Source organism: Ostrea edulis, chromosome 1, assembly GCF_947568905.1.
Source record: "Ostrea edulis chromosome 1, xbOstEdul1.1, whole genome shotgun sequence".
NCBI classification, from domain to species: Eukaryota; Metazoa; Mollusca; class Bivalvia; order Ostreida; family Ostreidae; genus Ostrea; species Ostrea edulis.
This window is the reverse complement of record NC_079164.1, coordinates 98,885,348-98,903,487: the sequence shown is the minus strand read 5'-3', so window position 1 is coordinate 98,903,487 and position 18,140 is coordinate 98,885,348. Positions and strand designations below refer to the sequence as shown.

The following is an 18,140-nucleotide window of genomic DNA, read 5'->3' as shown; positions in this document are numbered from 1 at the left end:
TGTTCTATATATTGTGGTGTTCTATATATTGTGGTTGTGGTGTTCTATATATTGTGGTGTTCTATATAATGTGATGTTCATTCTACAGTGTGGAAATATGGCTAGAGAAGGACTCAGGACTCTGGTTGTTGCCAAGAAAATATTAACAGAAGAACAATACCAAGAGTTTGATGTGAGTTGAGATCTTATACAGCATAAGAAAATACTGCAAAGTAATTAATTTTTGTGTATGTTTAGTTTTCGTGGTAGGAATTTGTCCGTAAATTAGAGTTTTCCAGGAACAAGAGAAACTGAACTACAATAAAGACAAATGACTCTTTTGTCATGAAATCCAGTCACTCACTAGTATTAACATGCTCAATTTTTTCAAACCACAAAAATCCAGGACGGTAAATGATTTTACAAGATATGAAATAGTATTGTAATTTCCTGTAGATATTACGACAGTCTCTGCAGAAATCTTAACATTTCCTTTATACAAATAAATTCTCACAAAGCCAGCCACCCCTGAAAACTGGACACTGGCCACTTTTTATAAAATATCAAGTAACAAACATGTGTAATTTCCCCTCATAATACCAGCCACTTTTTTTAAGACAAGACAATAATGGCCAGAGTGGTGATCAAGACTGGCCAGTTATGAATATTAAGGACCAGTCAGGTGTGAATATGACCAACTTATGAGGTGTTAAAATTACCACTGGAGGTTTGTTTCCCTTATAAAAACATGGTAGGAAGAAGAAATGTCTATTGATAATTCAGATAGACCGTCACTAGATGCCAAGTTCTTGGTAAACTGACTACCCCTCTAATCCGGTCATTTCATTCAGCCCAGCAGCTGGATGGTTTAGAGAAGTTTCACTGCACATGTGTCGGTTATGTTGTGGATAATTGAAAATATCTGTTACATTTAAATGACATTTTAGAGTATCTGTGATGTTTTGGATAATTATTAGACTGTATCTGTTGTATTTTAGATAATATCTGTTACATTTAAATGACATTTTAGAGTATCTGTGATGTTTTGGATAATTATTAGAATGTATCTGTCATATTTTAGATAATATCTGTTACATTTAAATGACATTTTAGAGTATATGTGATGTTTTGGATAATTATTAGAATGTATCTGTCGTATTTTAGATAATATCTGTTACATTTAAATGACATTTTAGAGTATCTGTGATGTTTTGGATAATTATTAGAATGTATCTGTCATATTTTAGATAATTACTCTGTGGTGTTTTGCAGACACGTTATCATCAAGCTAAGATGAGCATTCAGGACAGAAACAGGAAGGTGCAGGGAGTGATAGAGAGTCTGGAGAGAGATATGGAATTGTTATGTCTGACTGGTGTGGAAGACAAACTTCAAGATGGCGTCAGGCCAACTCTAGAAATGCTGAAAAACGCTGGCATCAAGGTTATTACTTATACAATATATTGTGCTGGGATTTTGTAGGCGCCCGGCTAAATGGAGACTTTTCTTACTAAGAGATACAGTTAAACCTTGTTATGTTGAACTTGATGGTATCGAAACAAAGCTTCGAGATATCCAAGGGTTTGAGATATTGAGGTTCAAATACATAAACTTTGATATTCGAGACACTGAAGTTCAGCTGTAGATGGTTTTATAGTTTGGGGTTCTAGAACTGATTTTATATTGTTTAAGGTGTGGATGTTGACCGGAGACAAGCTGGAGACAGCTATCTGTATTGCTAAGAGTTCCAAGCTGGTGTCCAGAACTCAGGACATTCACATATTTGGAGTGGTCAATGGCCGCACAGAAGCTCACCTACAGCTAAATGCACTGAGGAAGAAGCAGGACAATGCTCTTGTAATCACAGGAAATTCACTGCAGGTACCCACCTTATGTTGTCTACAGATTGTGTTTGATGACTATCTCAAAGATACGGTTCCTGTTCCCTTAGTTAAGCTATGGTCAATTTCATTATGCTGACGATCACATTTATTTCACAAAACCTTATTTTCGCATGGATACGAAAATGTATTTAATTTATGACATAACTTTTGCAATTCATTAAATGTGTAAGAGTTTATTTACGAAAACTAAATTTTGCAAATGGCTTATCTCATGAAATTACAATTAAATAATGATTTCAGAACGTGATTTACAGTACACAACAAACTATACAATGTTCCTTCACATTATTTCAATTTTTTCATTGAATTTATTTTAGTCTTAGTAAAAAAGACAAAGCAGATGTTTTGAAGTCCGATACATGTACATGTGATTGATTGATAGGTGTGTCTGAAATACTACGAGCATGAGTTTGTAGAACTCGCCTGCCAGTGCCCGTCTGTGGTGGTGTGTCGATGTTCCCCAACACAGAAAGCAGACATTGTAAAACTCTTACAGACTCACACAGACAAACGCACGTGTTCCATAGGTAATTTTCATTCATTGATTAAACTTAATTTTTGGTTATCTTTATTTACTAAGATAGAAAGAACAAAGTACGATTGTATACATAAAAAGGCCCAAAATTTTCTCTTTATAAAATGTGTCTGGAATTAACCTTAATCAGCGTTTTAAGAAAGTAAAATATATGCCAGGTATACTACATGTATGTCAAGGAAATCAGAATGATATTCCTAATTGGATAGCATTATGACATTATGATTAAGATATTTCCCGCCTTTTTTTCAAAATAAGCTTGAAAACGGTCAATGTCATACAGATTATTGCTCAGGAAAAGATGTGCGCATTTGTCGAGCAAAATGAAAATGATATATATTGTGTATTAATTTAAGATGAAAAACATACTTTATGAATTTGCTCGACGCATGCGCTGTATGTTTTCTGAAAGGAAAACCATCCAAATTTGTGGATATTTTCATTGAAAATGGCATTTTTGCAATTTTATGCCAACTTCTAGCTCTCGTCATATGACGCAAATCATTTTGCTGATCAAACTGAGCGGATTTTGGGTTTGCTAATCCATTCCTTATTTGACTGCCAGGGTTTAAGCCCCAAGTGAAATCATGAATATTTTTAGGCCAAATGACTGTAGAAACTGTACCTACTTCTTTAATGATGTGTGTTTTTTTGCCTCTGAGATTGACGATCTTGGAGCATGTTTTCCTGTCTGTCATTCTGTAAATTCTGTCACTCATTAACCTTCCTAGTAACTGACGAAGTAAAGAAGTTCATGGCAAATTAATATCTAGCAAAATTACAGAAATATTATATGAAAGCTTTGATATTTTCTTTCATCAAAGTCTTTAATTTCAACTATTTTTATGGATTCTTTTTTTAAGTAATACATGTACTGAAATTTTAATGGATTGCATCAGTATCTATAAATTTAAATGATTTACTTACTAACACCCTTTTATTCAAAAATCTTCTCAACCATTTGTCATAACAAATGGTCACTTTCAGAGGCATTTATGTTTACCAACCACATCTTATCCGGGGATGAAATACACCTGTATGATAAATATAATTCATAACGTAAATCTAATGATATGTTTCTTGTAGGGGATGGTGGTAATGATGTTAGTATGATTCAAGCAGCAAACGTTGGTGTCGGAATTGTCGGTAAAGTAAGTACACACCATGATTTATGTGGAGGCCTGTCAGAAAAAGCCTTTCTTCAAATGCTTATTGACAAAACAATGTTAATATGGTTCTTCTTAATTGCATTATCTTGACAATTTCATTCTATAAAGACAAGATCTTTTAATCTATGTGACGATACATGACTTATTTTTAGGAGGGGAAGCAGGCATCTTTAGCTGCCGATTTCTCCATCACTCAGTTCAGCCACATCGGACGACTTCTCATGGTGCATGGCCGAAACAGGTCTGTCAAGTTAATTGTGTTTAGAGGTCAAGTTAATGATGTTTAGAGGTCAAGTCTTTTATTGTTATTCCAGTCTTAATGAAACCAGTATTTCAATGAAATATAATTATATAAGAATACAGTAGATAAAGGTGCAACAACCGCCAGGTTTAATCCTCAATTAACAACAGCCAGATTTAATTCTCAATTAACAACAGCCAGATTTAATCCTCAATTAACAACAACCAGATTTAATTCTCAATTAACAACAGCCAGATTTAATCCTCAATTAACAACATGGACTCTGTTTACTTTCAGCTATAAACGGTCAGCGTCACTGAGCCAGTTTGTCATGCATCGAGGTCTCATCATCTCCACCATGCAGGCTGTCTTCTGCTCCGTCTTTTATTTTGCCTCTATTGCATTATTCCCCGGTTTCCTCATGATTGGGTAATTATTATCAAACTTCAAATTTGAAATACCAGACATTGAAATGCAGAGGAGGAGGAAGGGGGGATTATAATAATCCTCGATCTTTCATTCCATATTGCCACTGCACATTCATCATTGTCCACAAATGAACGAATTAATTAAGGAAGTATGATACACTGCACATAGGAAATACAAAAGAGTTTTTAGCAGTTTGACTTGCCCCTGATTCACGTTTTATAGTGTTTGTTTTTTATGAATGCCCATTGGGTAGTCCAGAAGTGTTACCAACCAGAAACAGAATTTCGCTTGTTCGAGTTTGTTTGTCGGAGACTTTAACACTTATTTTACCTTCTTCTTTGCAAAGTGTGAAATTTCATATTAATTTTTTTCTTGAAAACCGTTATGGATGTCTTTAGTTTGGTCGTATCATTTCATTATGACTTCTTTCCGTGGGAATCCGGGTGAGAATAGGTCCTCAGTACTCCTTTGCTTGTCATAAGAGGTGACTAAATGGGGCGGTCCTTTGGATGAGACAGCAAAAACTGAGGTCCCATGTCACAGCAGGTGTGGCACAATAAAGATCTCTCCCTGCTCAAATCCATAAGCGCCGAGCATAGGCCTAAATTTTACAGCCCTTCACCGGCAATGATGATGTCTCTATATGAGTGAAAGATTCTCGAAAGGGACATTAAACAATATACAATCAATCACTATAACTTAAGTGTTATGTCAGGCATGAGTTTATTGCTAGAAGAGACATTTTCCTTTAATGTATGGACCCTCCGTAATAGTTAACTCAACAGAAATTTGTGACAATGCTGCACCTCAGATAATGAGAATAAATGTGTTTTCATTTTTTCAGCTATGCTACAGTCTACACAATGTACCCAGTGTTTTCTTTGGTGCTGGATAAGGACGTTTCCGCGGAGACGGCCATGACCTATCCTGAACTGTATAAAGAACTGGTCAAGGTAATCAAGCACCATTAATACTCTTTCATTGAAACTTGCTTGAATCTAAAAAGTTCACTGGATGTTATAAATCGGTGTACCATCTGCACTTACTAATAATGGATTGCTTTTTTTTCAGGGGAGATCGCTGTCCTTTAAAACATTTTTCTTATGGGTTCTTATAAGTATTTATCAAGGTAAGATTTTATGACCATCACATAATAAACAACAGCATTTTTAAAAAAAATGTACCAAGCACTTGTTCATATATGCGTAAATAACTTCTTTCAAGATAACCAATTGGAATAGTCCTGTAACACTTGTATAATACTGTATTGTATTTGTTGGAAAAGTGTATATTTTCTCATGTATTTAAATAATAAGTATTCATTGAAAAAGTGTAGTGAAGTAAACAAACAATGCCAAATACAATTTTTTTCCCCATGTTATTAGAACACAATATGCATTCATATTTTTAATAAATTGCAATTGACGTCCTGTTACAGTATTATAATTTATGCTGTTCTGTGGCTGTTACAGGCTATATTATAATTTATGCTGTTCTGTGGCTGTTACAGTATTATAATTTATGCTGTTCTGTGGCTGTTACAGTGTTATAATTATACCCCCCGCAACAAGTTGTGGGGGGGGTATACTGGAATCGGGTTGTCCGTCTGTCTGTCCGTCCGTCCGTCCGTCCGTAGACGCAATGGTTTCCGGACTCTAAAGCATTATCCTTTCCACCTACCATCACCATATCATACATATGGACTACCCATGGGATGAAGATGTTCCCTATCGATTTTGGGGTCAAAAGGTCAAAGGTCAAGTGCACTGGACATCGAAGTAGCAATATGGTTTCCGGGCTCTAAAGCGTTATCCTTTCCACCTACAGTCACCATATCATACATATGGACTACCCATGGGATGAAGATGTTCCCTATTGATTTTGGGGTCAAAAGGTCAAAGGTCACGCGCACTGGACATCGAAGTAGCAATATGGTTCGGTTTGTCATGCCATTTGTTTTTTACACTCAGAAAAGAGGTAGTTTATACCTATTACCAACACCCTTTGGGAGATTGGGGTAAGCGGGGGGTATTCTTAGTGAGCATTGCTCACAGTACCTCTTGTTTATGCTGTTCTGTGGCTGTTACAGTGTTATAATTCATGCTGTTCTGTGGCTGTTAAAGTATTATAATTTATGCTGTTCTGTGGCTGTTACAGTGTTATAATTTATGCTGTTCTGTGCCTGTTACAGTATTATAATTTATGCTGTTCTGTGCCTGTTACAGTGTTATAATTTATGCTGTTCTGTGCCTGTTACAGTGTTATAATTTATGCTGTTCTGTGCCTGTTACAGTGTTATAATTATACCCCCCGCAACTTATACCCCCCGCAACTTATACCCCCCGCAACAAGTTGTGGGGGGGTATACTGGAATCAGGTTGTCCGTCTGTCTGTCCGTCCGTCCGTCTGTCCGTCCGTCCATCTGTAGACACAATGGTTTCCGGGCTCTAAAGCATTATCCTTTCCACCTACAGTCACCATATCATACATATGGACTACCCATGGGATGAAGATGTTCCCTATCGATTTTTGGGTCAAAAGGTCAAAGGTCAAGTGCACTGGACATCGAAGTAGCAATATGGTTTCCGGGCTCTAAAGCATTATCCTTTCCACCTACAGTCACCATATCATACATATGGACTACCCATGGGATGAAGATGTTCCTTATCGATTTTGGGGTCAAAAGGTCAAGTGCACTGGACATTGAAGTATCAATATGGTTTCCGGGCTCTAAAGCGTTATCCTTTCCACCTACAGTCACCATATCATACATACGGACTACCCATGGGATGAAGATGTTCCCTATTGATTTTGGGGTCAAAAGGTCAAAGCTCATTTGCACTGGACATTGAAGTAGCAATATGGTTTCCATTTAAATTCTTTAATGGCTTTTTTCATCGCATGGAGATGCTGTATTCCTAGATACCTTTTGGATCATAATACTGAAGTTTTACCTATTACCAACACCCTTTGGAAGATTGGGGTAAGCGGGGGCTATTCTTAGTGAGCATTGCTCACAGTACCTCTTGTTTATGCTGTTCTGTGCCTGTTACAGTGTTATAATTATACCCCTCGCAACAAGTTGTGTGGGGGGGGGGGGGATACTGGAATCGGGTTGTCCGTCTGTCTGTCCATCCGTCAGTCCGTCTGTAGACACAATGGTTTCCGGGCTCTAAAGCATTATCCTTTCCACCTACTGTCACCATATCATATATATGGACTACCCATGGGATGAAGATGTTCCCTATCGATTTTGGGCTCAAAAGGTCAAAGGTCAAGTGCACTGGACATCGAAGTAGCAATATGGTTTCCGGGCTCAAAAGCGTTATCCTTTCCACCTACAGTTACCATATCATACATATGGACTACCCATGGGATGAAGATGTTCCCTATCGATTTTGGGGTCAAAAGGTCAAAGGTCAAGCGCACTGGACATCGAAGTAGCAATATGGTTTCCGGGCTCTAAAGCGTTATCCTTTCCACCTACAGTCACCATATCATACATATGGACTACCCATGGGATGAAGATGTTCCCTATCGATTTTTGGGTCAGAAGGTCAAAGGTCAAGCACACTGGACATCAAAGTAGCAATATGGTTTCCGGGCTCTAAGCGTTATCCTTTCCACCTACAGTCACCATATCATATATATGGACTACCCATGGGATGAAGATGTTCCCTATCGATTTTGGGGTCAAAAGGTCAAAGGTCACGCGCACTGGACATCGAAGTAGCAATATGGTTCGGTTTGTCATGCCATTTGTTTTTTACACTCAGAAAAGAGGTAGTTTATACCTATTACCAAAACCCTTTGTGAGATTGGGGTAAGTGGGGGGTATTCTTAGTGAGCATTGCTCACAGTACCTCTTGTTTATGTTGTTCTGTGGCTGTTACAGCTTATAATTTATGCTGTTCTGTGCCTGTTACAGTATTATAATTTATGCTGTTCTGTGCCTGTTACAGTTTATAATTTATGCTGTTCTGTGCCTGTTACAGTATTATAATATATGCTGTTCTGTGGCTGTTACAGTATTATGATTTATGCTGTTCTGTGCCTGTTACAGTATTATAATTTATGCTGTTCTGTGCCTGTTACAGGTGGGATTATAATTTATGGTGCTCTGTGGCTGTTACAGTATTATAATTTATGCTGTTCTGTGCCTGTTACAGGTGGGATTATAATTTATGGTGCTCTGTGGCTGTTCGATGAAGACTTTGTTCACGTAGTGTCTATAACATTCACTGCTCTCATTCTCACTGAGCTGCTGATGGTTGCCTTGACGATACGAACGTGGCACTGGGCAATGGTTGTAGCTGAAATCTTCAGTTTAGCCATTTATATTGTGTCTCTTGTTGTACTGCATAATTACTTTGGTAAGTTGACCGTGAAAAGTCTACCTATAGGCAAAATCAGTTTCTATGACGAAAGAGGTTGTGTTTTATGTTAAGAAAGTGGTAGATTAAAAAATGGTGTAATTCAGCCCAATAAATGTTCAAAATAATCGATAATCAATAAAGACAATTTGATACAAGGATTGACGCAATCTAGATATTGCTTGGTAAGAGGCAAGATTAAAAGTCCAATGTCTGGCAAAAAACTAATTTCACATAGTTTTCATCAAGACACACCCCCTCCCCTTAAAAATAAATAAAATGTTGATCAAAATTGATTATCAAGTGCAAGTGCTAAATATTAATACTCATAATAACTTTTGTACTGTTTATTCACAAAGTATACATGTAGTCATTATACATTGAAACAAAACAAAAATTGTGTGATTGATGTTGGACACAGAAACTTATGGGAGTTGCTGCCCCTCCCTCACCTATCTGAATTCTGATTTTCATCAGACATTTTTTGATCTTGCTCTTATCTGTAAATACGCATATTTTAAACAAAATCACCAACTTTTCCCGAGTTCAGCTGCCTTATATTCCCCTGAATAAACTTGGCAGAAAACATCTTTGGTACAAAAGAACCATCTTCTGCACAGTTATTACTTGATACATGTACAATGTATTGGCAGATTTTTAAAAGGTCTGAATTATGCCATTCTTAACCTTAAATTAATCAGGAAATATGAAGTTTTTAAGATTTTCCAAACTTTGGCTAAAACTCTTGATGTAGATTTCTTCTATTAAATAATATTGAAGAAATATTTATACAGTACAAGAACATACAGATGTTGTCGTATACAAAGTTAGATTGGGAATGCAGCATGAAGATGTTGATTTGTGAATTTTAGATGGGACGTTTTTGAGGACATGGGATTTCATTTGGAAGGTAGTCGCTATTACGTCAGTCAGCTGTATACCCTTATATATCCTAAAATACCTACGGAAGAAGTTCTCACCCCCAGTGTACTCCAAGCTGACATGATGTGGTGAGGAGATTAGTTCCCAGACCAAACTAACAGGATCGTTTGAAATATGTCGTGCACGTCGAGATAATTCTGGGGTGGACGGTCGAAACAACAATGAAGTGAGAGCCGGGTGCAATCTCATGTAAATTGAATTCCATTTTATGTGGCTGTGTCTAGGATATGCTTTTTGATTATTTTTCTGTATTTATTACTTGTGTATACTCACAATATTTTCAATGTGACCTCTTTACATCTAGCTTTAGAAGTGCTAAATGCGATGAGATTTCACTTGATGCTGTATCTTCTGTTTAATCTACACAGTACAATCAATATGACATGCCTGTCAGATTTTTACCGTTACTATCAGTCTTTCTGTGCAGTTCAAACATTTTACTGGCGATTATTTATACGTGTGATGAATTTATATTGCTTTGATCAGAAGTTTTTTCAAGTACATATATGTATATAATGTACAGATCAGACATTTTTGATGATTAAAGGTTTAGAAACCGAGTTTAGAATAAATGTATGAGATATGTCTGTATCTTGACTATTTTTTATTAAAACTCCATCTCAAGGTGTGATTTCCTATCGGTAAATATCTTCTGTCGTTAGTTTTTCAGCAGAGGCTGTTACCTAGGCTAATTATTTTATTATCAATTTTTGCTCATGTTGAAAGTGCAGAATTTTCTTTATTGTTTGTGTAATACTTGTATGATTGCACCGTACTTTCATTTTCAGTTTGTGAAATGTCAGTCAGTCATATGCAAATATCAAGTTTTTTAGCTCACCTGAGCTTTTCTGATCGCTTTTTGTCTGTCGTCTGTCTGTCCATCTGTCTGTTAAACATTTACATTTTCAACTTCTTCTCCAAAACCACTGGGCCAATTTTAACCAATGTTGGCACAAATCATCCTTGGGTGAAGGGGATTCAAAATTGTTCAAATGAGGGCCAACCCCCTTATCCAAGGGGAGATAATAGCAAATCAGTAAAAATACACTGAAATTTTTTAAAAATCTTCTTCTCCAGAACCAGTTCATTCAAACTTAATGCAAATCATCCTTAGTGGAAGGGAATTCAAAATTGTTCAAATTAAGGGCCAGGTTCTCTTCAAAGGGGAGATAATCACAAAAGTGTAAAAATAGGGTGGGGTCATTTAAAAATCTTCTCATGAACCACTGTACCAGTATAGTTGAAATTTACGTGGAAGTTTGCTGACATAATGGAGATTCAAGTTTGTTCATATCATGGCCCCCAGGGGTCGGATGGCGCCACAATAGGGGAAACCATATTTTATATGTATTTATATAGGAAAAATCTTTTAAAATCTTCTTCTCAAGAACCATTGAGCCAGAAGAGTTCAAATTTACATGGAAGCTTTCTGACATAATGCAGATTCAAGTTTGTTCATATCATGGCCCCCGGGGGTAGGATGGGGCCCCAAGGGGGAATCAAAGTTTTACATACAAATATATAGGGGAAAGCTTTAAAAATATTCTTCTCAAGAACCACTGAGCCAGAAAAGCTGAGATTTACATGAAAGCTTCCTGACATAATGCAGATTCAAGTTTGTTCAAATCATGGGCTCCGGGGGCTGGATGGGGCCACAATAGGGGATCAAAGTTTTACGTACAAATATATAGTTAATATCTTCCTCTCAAAAACCACTGAGTCAGAAAAGCTGATACAGTATTTACAAGAAAACTTTCTGACATAGTGCAGATTCAAGTTTGTTAAAATCATGGCCCCCAGGGGGTAGGATGGGGCCACAAGTTGGGGGGGGGTGTCAAAGTTTTACATACAAATATAGGAAAAACCTTTAAAAATCTTCTTCTCAAGAACCATTGGGCCAAAGAAGTTGACATTTACATGAAAGCTTTCTGACGTAGTGTAGATTCAAGTTTGCAAAAATCTTGGTCTCCAGTGGTAGTTGGGGCCATAATAGGGACTAAGGTTTTACATGCAAATATATATATGGAAAGTCTTCAGATATGGGCCAAGGTGACTCAGGTGAGCAATGTGGCCCATGGGCCTCTTGTATGATGTTAATATCAAAATGGGTACATTTACAAATACGCATTCCTTATACATGTACATTATGAAGGAATTCAAATAACCAAAATTGTCAAGCATTGTCTGTTACAGAGAAAGATAATTTACGAGCACAACACATACTGCAAAGGACTTAAATCTTTAAATATGAATTAGTTTTAATATGAATTAGTTCTACAGTAGAATTAAGTAAAAGTGAGGATTTTGTTTTCTCGCAAGATAAAGTGAGGATTAATTACTCTCTTATAATAACGAATCTCTGTTGTATATGAATTATCTATATAGAATACATGTACATACATGTACCTATAATACGTCATTCTATCCATAGTAAAATTACAAAAACAGGCTTCTAATCACACACTGAACTACACGTTTACACTGGGATTTCGTCACGTGGCGGAATCATCTGAGGAATGCCGAACTACACATTTACAGTGGAAACTCCTTGTGTGATGAAATCATCCGAGGATTGCTAAATTACACATTTACAGTCGGAACTCCTTGTGTGACGAAATCATCCGAGGATTGCTGAATTACACATTTACAGTCGGAACTCCTTGCGTGGCGAAATCAATCCGAGTATTACTGAACTACACATTTGTATACTGTATATACAGGCCCCAAGTGTTACCATCTGTGTTATGACACTGTAACGCAGGGCCATACTGATTTACGATGTATATTTATACATGTGTATAACAAATTATGCAGTTACAGAGACAGTTGTTTGGATATTTGGGAAATCTGTAATACTGGACCATAACAATATTTAATATTCATGTACATATTCATGCGACAGATATGTACTTTTTACAATGGTGTTTGGTTCACCTCTGAAAAATAAACTACAGACATGCGATTGTGTTTTGTGATGACCTCCATGGTAATGTGACTGACCTTGGGATTGGTTGTTACTTACTGTGTGAATTGGATACAGTCTACTCCAGATATATTGAAATTCAGAGGATCAACCTCAATTGTTTCTTTATATCCAAAGTTCAATATAACCAATGTTGAACTTTATAAATAATTTTACTGGGAATTTATTATTTACTTCAATATAACAGATAGTTAAAATGATTTCAATACAACAGATAGTTCAATATAAGTGACTTCAATAAAACAGATAGTTAAAATGATTTCAATACAACAGATAGTTCAATATAAGTGACTTCAATATAACAGACTGTTAAAATTATTTCAATACAACAGATAGTTCAATATAAGTGACTTCAATATAACAGACTGTTAAAATTATTTCAATACAACAGATAGTTCAATATAAGTGGCTTCAATATAACAGATAGTTTAATATAAGTGACTTCAATACAACAGGTAGTTTATTATAAGTGACTTCAATATAACAGATAGTTAAATATAAGTGACTTCAATATAACAGATAGTTCAATATAAGTGACTACAATATTGCAATTCAATATTAGTGACTTCAATATAACGGATAGTTCAATATAAGTGACTTCAATATAACAGATAGTTCAATATAAGTGACTTCAATATAACAGATAGTTCAATATTATATAAGTGGGGTAGACTGTAGGTCTATAACACAAGTCAAACAAGAAATGTTTGTAAAACATATACCCCCCCCCCCCCTCCTGTGATGCAAAATTGAAAAGGGTTATACACATGCATCATTTAATTGATTCTAGTGCCAAAACAATACAACATATTTAGTGGACAATATCTTCCTATGTCAGAGTGGATTGCCCCTTGGCTTTTGACCATGTGACCTAAAATCAATAGGGGGTCATCTGCTCCTTATTGTGTACCAAGTTTGGTGTCAATCAAGCAAATGATTCTCAAAATATAGGAGACAATACATCACTAAATCTATTTTGACCTTTGACCATGTAAACCCAAAATTAATAGGGGTCATTTACTCCTAAGGATGTATCAGTATTCCAAGTTTGATGTCTGTCAAGCAAAGGGTTCTCAAGATATTGAGCGGACAGTATATTCCGATGTCCAGTTTCACCTTTGACTACATGACCTTAAAATCAGTAGGGGTCATGCAATCCTTAGGATATACCAGTGTTCCAAGTTTTATATCTGTCAAGCAAAGGGTCCTCAAGATATTGAGTAGACAGTATATTCCTATGTCCAGTTTGATCCTTGACCACATGACCTTAAAATCAATAGGTGTCATCTTTCCCCGAAGATGTACCAGTGTACCAAGTTTGATGTCTGTCAGGGAAAAGGTTCTCAAGATGATGGGCGGACAGAATCCCTTCCTATGTCCAGAGTAGATTGACCTTTTGACCTCAAAATCAATAGGGGTCTTCTACTCAACCAACCCACAAATGAAATATGGTAATCAAGTGAATGGTTCTCAAGATGTTAAGCGGACATGCGTCTACTGACCGACAGGTGCAAAGCAACATGCCCCTCTATGGAGCGCCAAATTAACATAAACTCAAATAATTGAATTAATGCGCGCATTAAATCAATGATTGTTCTCATCAAATGAATTAATGCGCGCATCAATTCAATTATTGCTCTCGTCAATCGATTTAATGCGCGCATTATATCAATTATTGCTCTCTTCAATTGAATTGTAGCGCGCATCAATTCAATTGTTGATATCATTAATTCATTTGAAGAGATAATTAATTCAATTAAAGCGCGCATCAATTCAGCTGAAGAATTAGTGCTATCATCAATTCAATTAATGTGCGCAATAATTCAAAATTGAAGGTATCATTAATTATTTGAAGAGAGCTTTAATTAAATTGTTGTGCTCATCAAATGAATGGATGATATCTTCAATTATTTGAGTTCGTGTTAATTTGGCGCTCCATACCCCTCGACATTGAAAGGGGCATACATATCACTAACAGGCAAGCCTTTTACTGATTTACACAGACTAGACTTTTACTGATTTAATCACTCACAAACAGGCAAAGCTTTTACTGATTTTCACAGACAAGCCTTTTACTGATTTAGACACTCGCAAACAGTTAAGTATATTACTGATTTAGACACTCACAAACAGTTAAGTATATTACTGATTTAGACACTCACAAACAGTTAAGTATATTACTGATTTAGACACTCACAAACAGTTAAGTATATTACTGATATAGACGCTCACAAACAGTTAAGTATATTACTGATTTAGACGCTCACAAACAGTTAAGTATATTACTGATTTAGACACTCACAAACAGTTAAGTATATTACTGATTTAGACACTCACAAACCGTTAAGTATATTACTGATTTAGACGCTCACAAACCGTTAAGTATATTACTGATTTAGACACTCACAAACAGGCAAGACTTCAGTTGTAAACAGGCTTGACTTTTACTGATTTAGACAATCATAAATATGTCGCAGGGTAACTTTTTTGTTTCAAACAACACAAAACTGGGTCGGTCTCTGACAATTATTGTATTTCAATAGAATTAAATATATTATTTGTGATTTGTTCTCCTTTATTACTAACAAGTTGTGTTTCATTGTCTGTTGCTGTGTTTGGAGATGGCTCATTTCTTTGTTAGAGGTTGTAGTGTACTATATGTAACATGCGCAGAAGGGGGTTAGTTGCCAAAAAAAATTTTTTTGGAATGAACTAACCCCCTTTTGCACATGTAGAATGTCCAATATGTTTTGTACTGCTATAGGCTTAGGTATCTCTATAATAGAAAAGCAACCCGGCCATTTAAGAACTGATCTTGAATCAACCCCCCCCCCCCCCCCCAAGTCAAATGATATATGTCAGAATTTTCGTTAACAACAAGTCCACAAAAATAAATAAAATGTCGCGATCTGAACGTCTGAATAGCCTTATCTCCACCGGCTTCTGAAATTCAATCAATAAATAGGTAAAATATGTCTCCAAATATAAATATGTATATAAAATAGAGTAATTTTTCCCCATTCATATCAATTTATTGATTAAAATTTAGATACATCTGTCTTCTCCAACTAATTCTTGACAGTGTTTCGATCTGTGACTTGTACAGGAATTTCCATGATGTTGAATAATCGCAATATTTTTAACGCTTTCGTCATCCAATAGACTGATAACATCCCTCTCGATTTCTTTTTCACTTTGAGATTCATCGATGGGCTAAATATGAAAAAGAACTTGATACATTGACAGAATGGATTAAAAGTATAAGAGGAATATTAAAAATCCCGCATTAGACATATTAAAACAAAAGTACGTATTTAAGGCTTGTTATAAACTAACCTGGCATTAAATCCACATTTGGTATTCGTACTTATACTCCAACTGCCCTCTTAAAAGACGAAATTCTTCAAAACCATGCTTCAGTTTTAGACACATTTGAATGAACATGAGTTACTGTATCTATACTGGATTTCTAAACTTCATAAAAACCCTTACAAACAAAGATACATTGCTGGATCCAGTAAGTGTTCTACCAAGCCCCTATCTTTGCTCCTCACGAAAATATTAACAGCTGTGAAGGAGAAACTTTAAACGTTCTGTGGGACTACATATGCCAGAAGTGGTGTAAGTCAAATGTGGATTTTAAAGAACTCTTGGTAAACATGAAATCGCAAAACTTTTCTCAAATCAAAACAGGAATTTTCAAACGACACTTTACACGATCATTTCTCATGACAAATTAAAGAGTAGACTTTTTGACATCATAGACAGCTGCTTCTTCAACAAAAACGGAAAACGCAAATATTCCTATCTAGTGATCAGTCATCCCAAAAAAAATAATACTTTGTTAAACTCCACTCTGATTCCACGCACAAGTACTCTGAAGTTGAAAAAATCAATATATATGCACCCAGGGGTGCATGAGCCGAATTGCATGGGATGCATTGTAAAGTCAAGAATGATGTGGCATAGTTATAATTGTGAATATTCGGATTTAAACTTTTAGAGTTATCATGCAGATCCAGATATTTCTAAAAATTTCAATCTTTTTTCAGGACTGTGATCTTGACCTTTTTTCTCCAAAATCAATAGGGGGTCTTCCTAACCTGCTATCCAACAATATAACCAAGTTTCATTTGATTCAGTTTTAAACTTTTCGAGTTACTGTCCAGAAACCATATTTGGCTGAAGTTTTCAATCTATTTTCGGTCACTGTACCTTGACCTTTGTTCTCCAAAATCAATAGGGGCCTTGCTTTGCTGGTATCCAACAATATATCCAAGTTTCATTTGATTCAAATTAAAAAATTTCGAGTTATCCTCCTGGAACCAAATTTTTTGGGGGAATTTTAAATCTATTTTCGGTCACTGTGACCATTACCTTTGACCTATTTTCTCCAAAATCTATAGGGGTCTTCCTTACCTGGTACATAACAATATATTTAAGTATCATTTGATTCGGATTTAATTTTTCTGAGTTATCATCCGGAAACAAAATTTTTATGAAATTTTCATTCTATTTTCGGTCACTGTGACCTTGACCTTTGACATATTTTCTCCAAAATCAATAGGGGTCTTCCTTACCTGGTACCCAACAATATATCAAAGTTTCATTGGATTAGATTGTAAACTTTTCGAGTTATCATCCGGAAACCAATTGTTGACGCCCGCCTGCATCACCAAACCAATAGCCGAGTTCAACTTCGTTGCAATTCGGCTAATAAAAAATATGCTGGAGTTCCTCATTGACAATATCTTCGTGGTCTTTGGTGATCATGTCTTCCAACAGTATTTTTTTGAATCCCCATGGGCACGAATTGTGCTCCATTGTTAGCTGACCTGTTTTTATATACCCTATGAAGCAGAATTTATTCAAAAACTTCTACATGAGAAGAAAAAATCTCTTGCTGTGGCCTTCAACTCAACATTTAGATATATCGACGATGCATCATCTATCAGCGATAACAATTTTCATTCATTTGTCGATTTGATATATCCCAGTGAATTCGAAGTAAGACAACTCGAGTCATCCACTTCTGCTTCATACTTAGACGTTTTATTGAAAATAGATATTAACGGCAAATTAACAACTCAACTTTATGACAACGGGATGATTTAAGCTTCTCCATCGTCAGCTTCCCATATGTAGCAACATTCCATTATCACCTGCATATGGTGTTTATATCTCTCAACTGATTCAATGCGCAAGAGCTTGTTCCTGCTTATGGTCAGTTTTTTAATCGAAACAGGCTATTGACAAAGAAGCTGATGGTGCAGGGGTTCCAACAGTCTCGTTTAAAGTCTGCACTTCGCAAATTATATGGTCGTTGTAACGATCTAGTTTGCCAATACAACCCATCATTGGGTCAAATGCTGTCTGACGTGTTTCATACCAATTGCTAGGCCGTTCTTGGCACACTGATTTTGACTACGGATAACTCCGTTTACCTGATCAAGATAAGGCTCATGGCGGGTGCGACCGGTCAACAGGGATGCTCACTCCTCCTAGGCATTTGATCCCGCCTATGGTATAGTTACGAGATTGATCACTGTTCGTCATCTTCACCTTTCATCCATATTTTTCCATCT

General features: G+C 36.1%; 1 protein-coding gene across 1 annotated transcript in view; it reads left to right on the top strand.

Annotated features, from left to right (window-relative positions):
- Positions 1–12,532, top strand: part of LOC125671150 (probable phospholipid-transporting ATPase IIB) — a 32,697-nt gene extending 20,165 nt beyond the window's left edge. The window contains exons 16-26 of the mRNA XM_048906647.2: positions 89–172; positions 1,252–1,422; positions 1,672–1,860; positions 2,266–2,410; positions 3,505–3,569; positions 3,740–3,828; positions 4,126–4,257; positions 5,102–5,210; positions 5,329–5,386; positions 8,427–8,630; positions 9,503–12,532. Of these exons, the coding sequence (XP_048762604.1) occupies positions 89–172; positions 1,252–1,422; positions 1,672–1,860; positions 2,266–2,410; positions 3,505–3,569; positions 3,740–3,828; positions 4,126–4,257; positions 5,102–5,210; positions 5,329–5,386; positions 8,427–8,630; positions 9,503–9,636 (1,380 nt within the window). The 3' untranslated portion in view covers positions 9,637–12,532. The remainder of the gene's footprint in view (positions 1–88; positions 173–1,251; positions 1,423–1,671; positions 1,861–2,265; positions 2,411–3,504; positions 3,570–3,739; positions 3,829–4,125; positions 4,258–5,101; positions 5,211–5,328; positions 5,387–8,426; positions 8,631–9,502) is intronic.
- Positions 12,533–18,140: the final 5,608 nt, after the last annotated feature.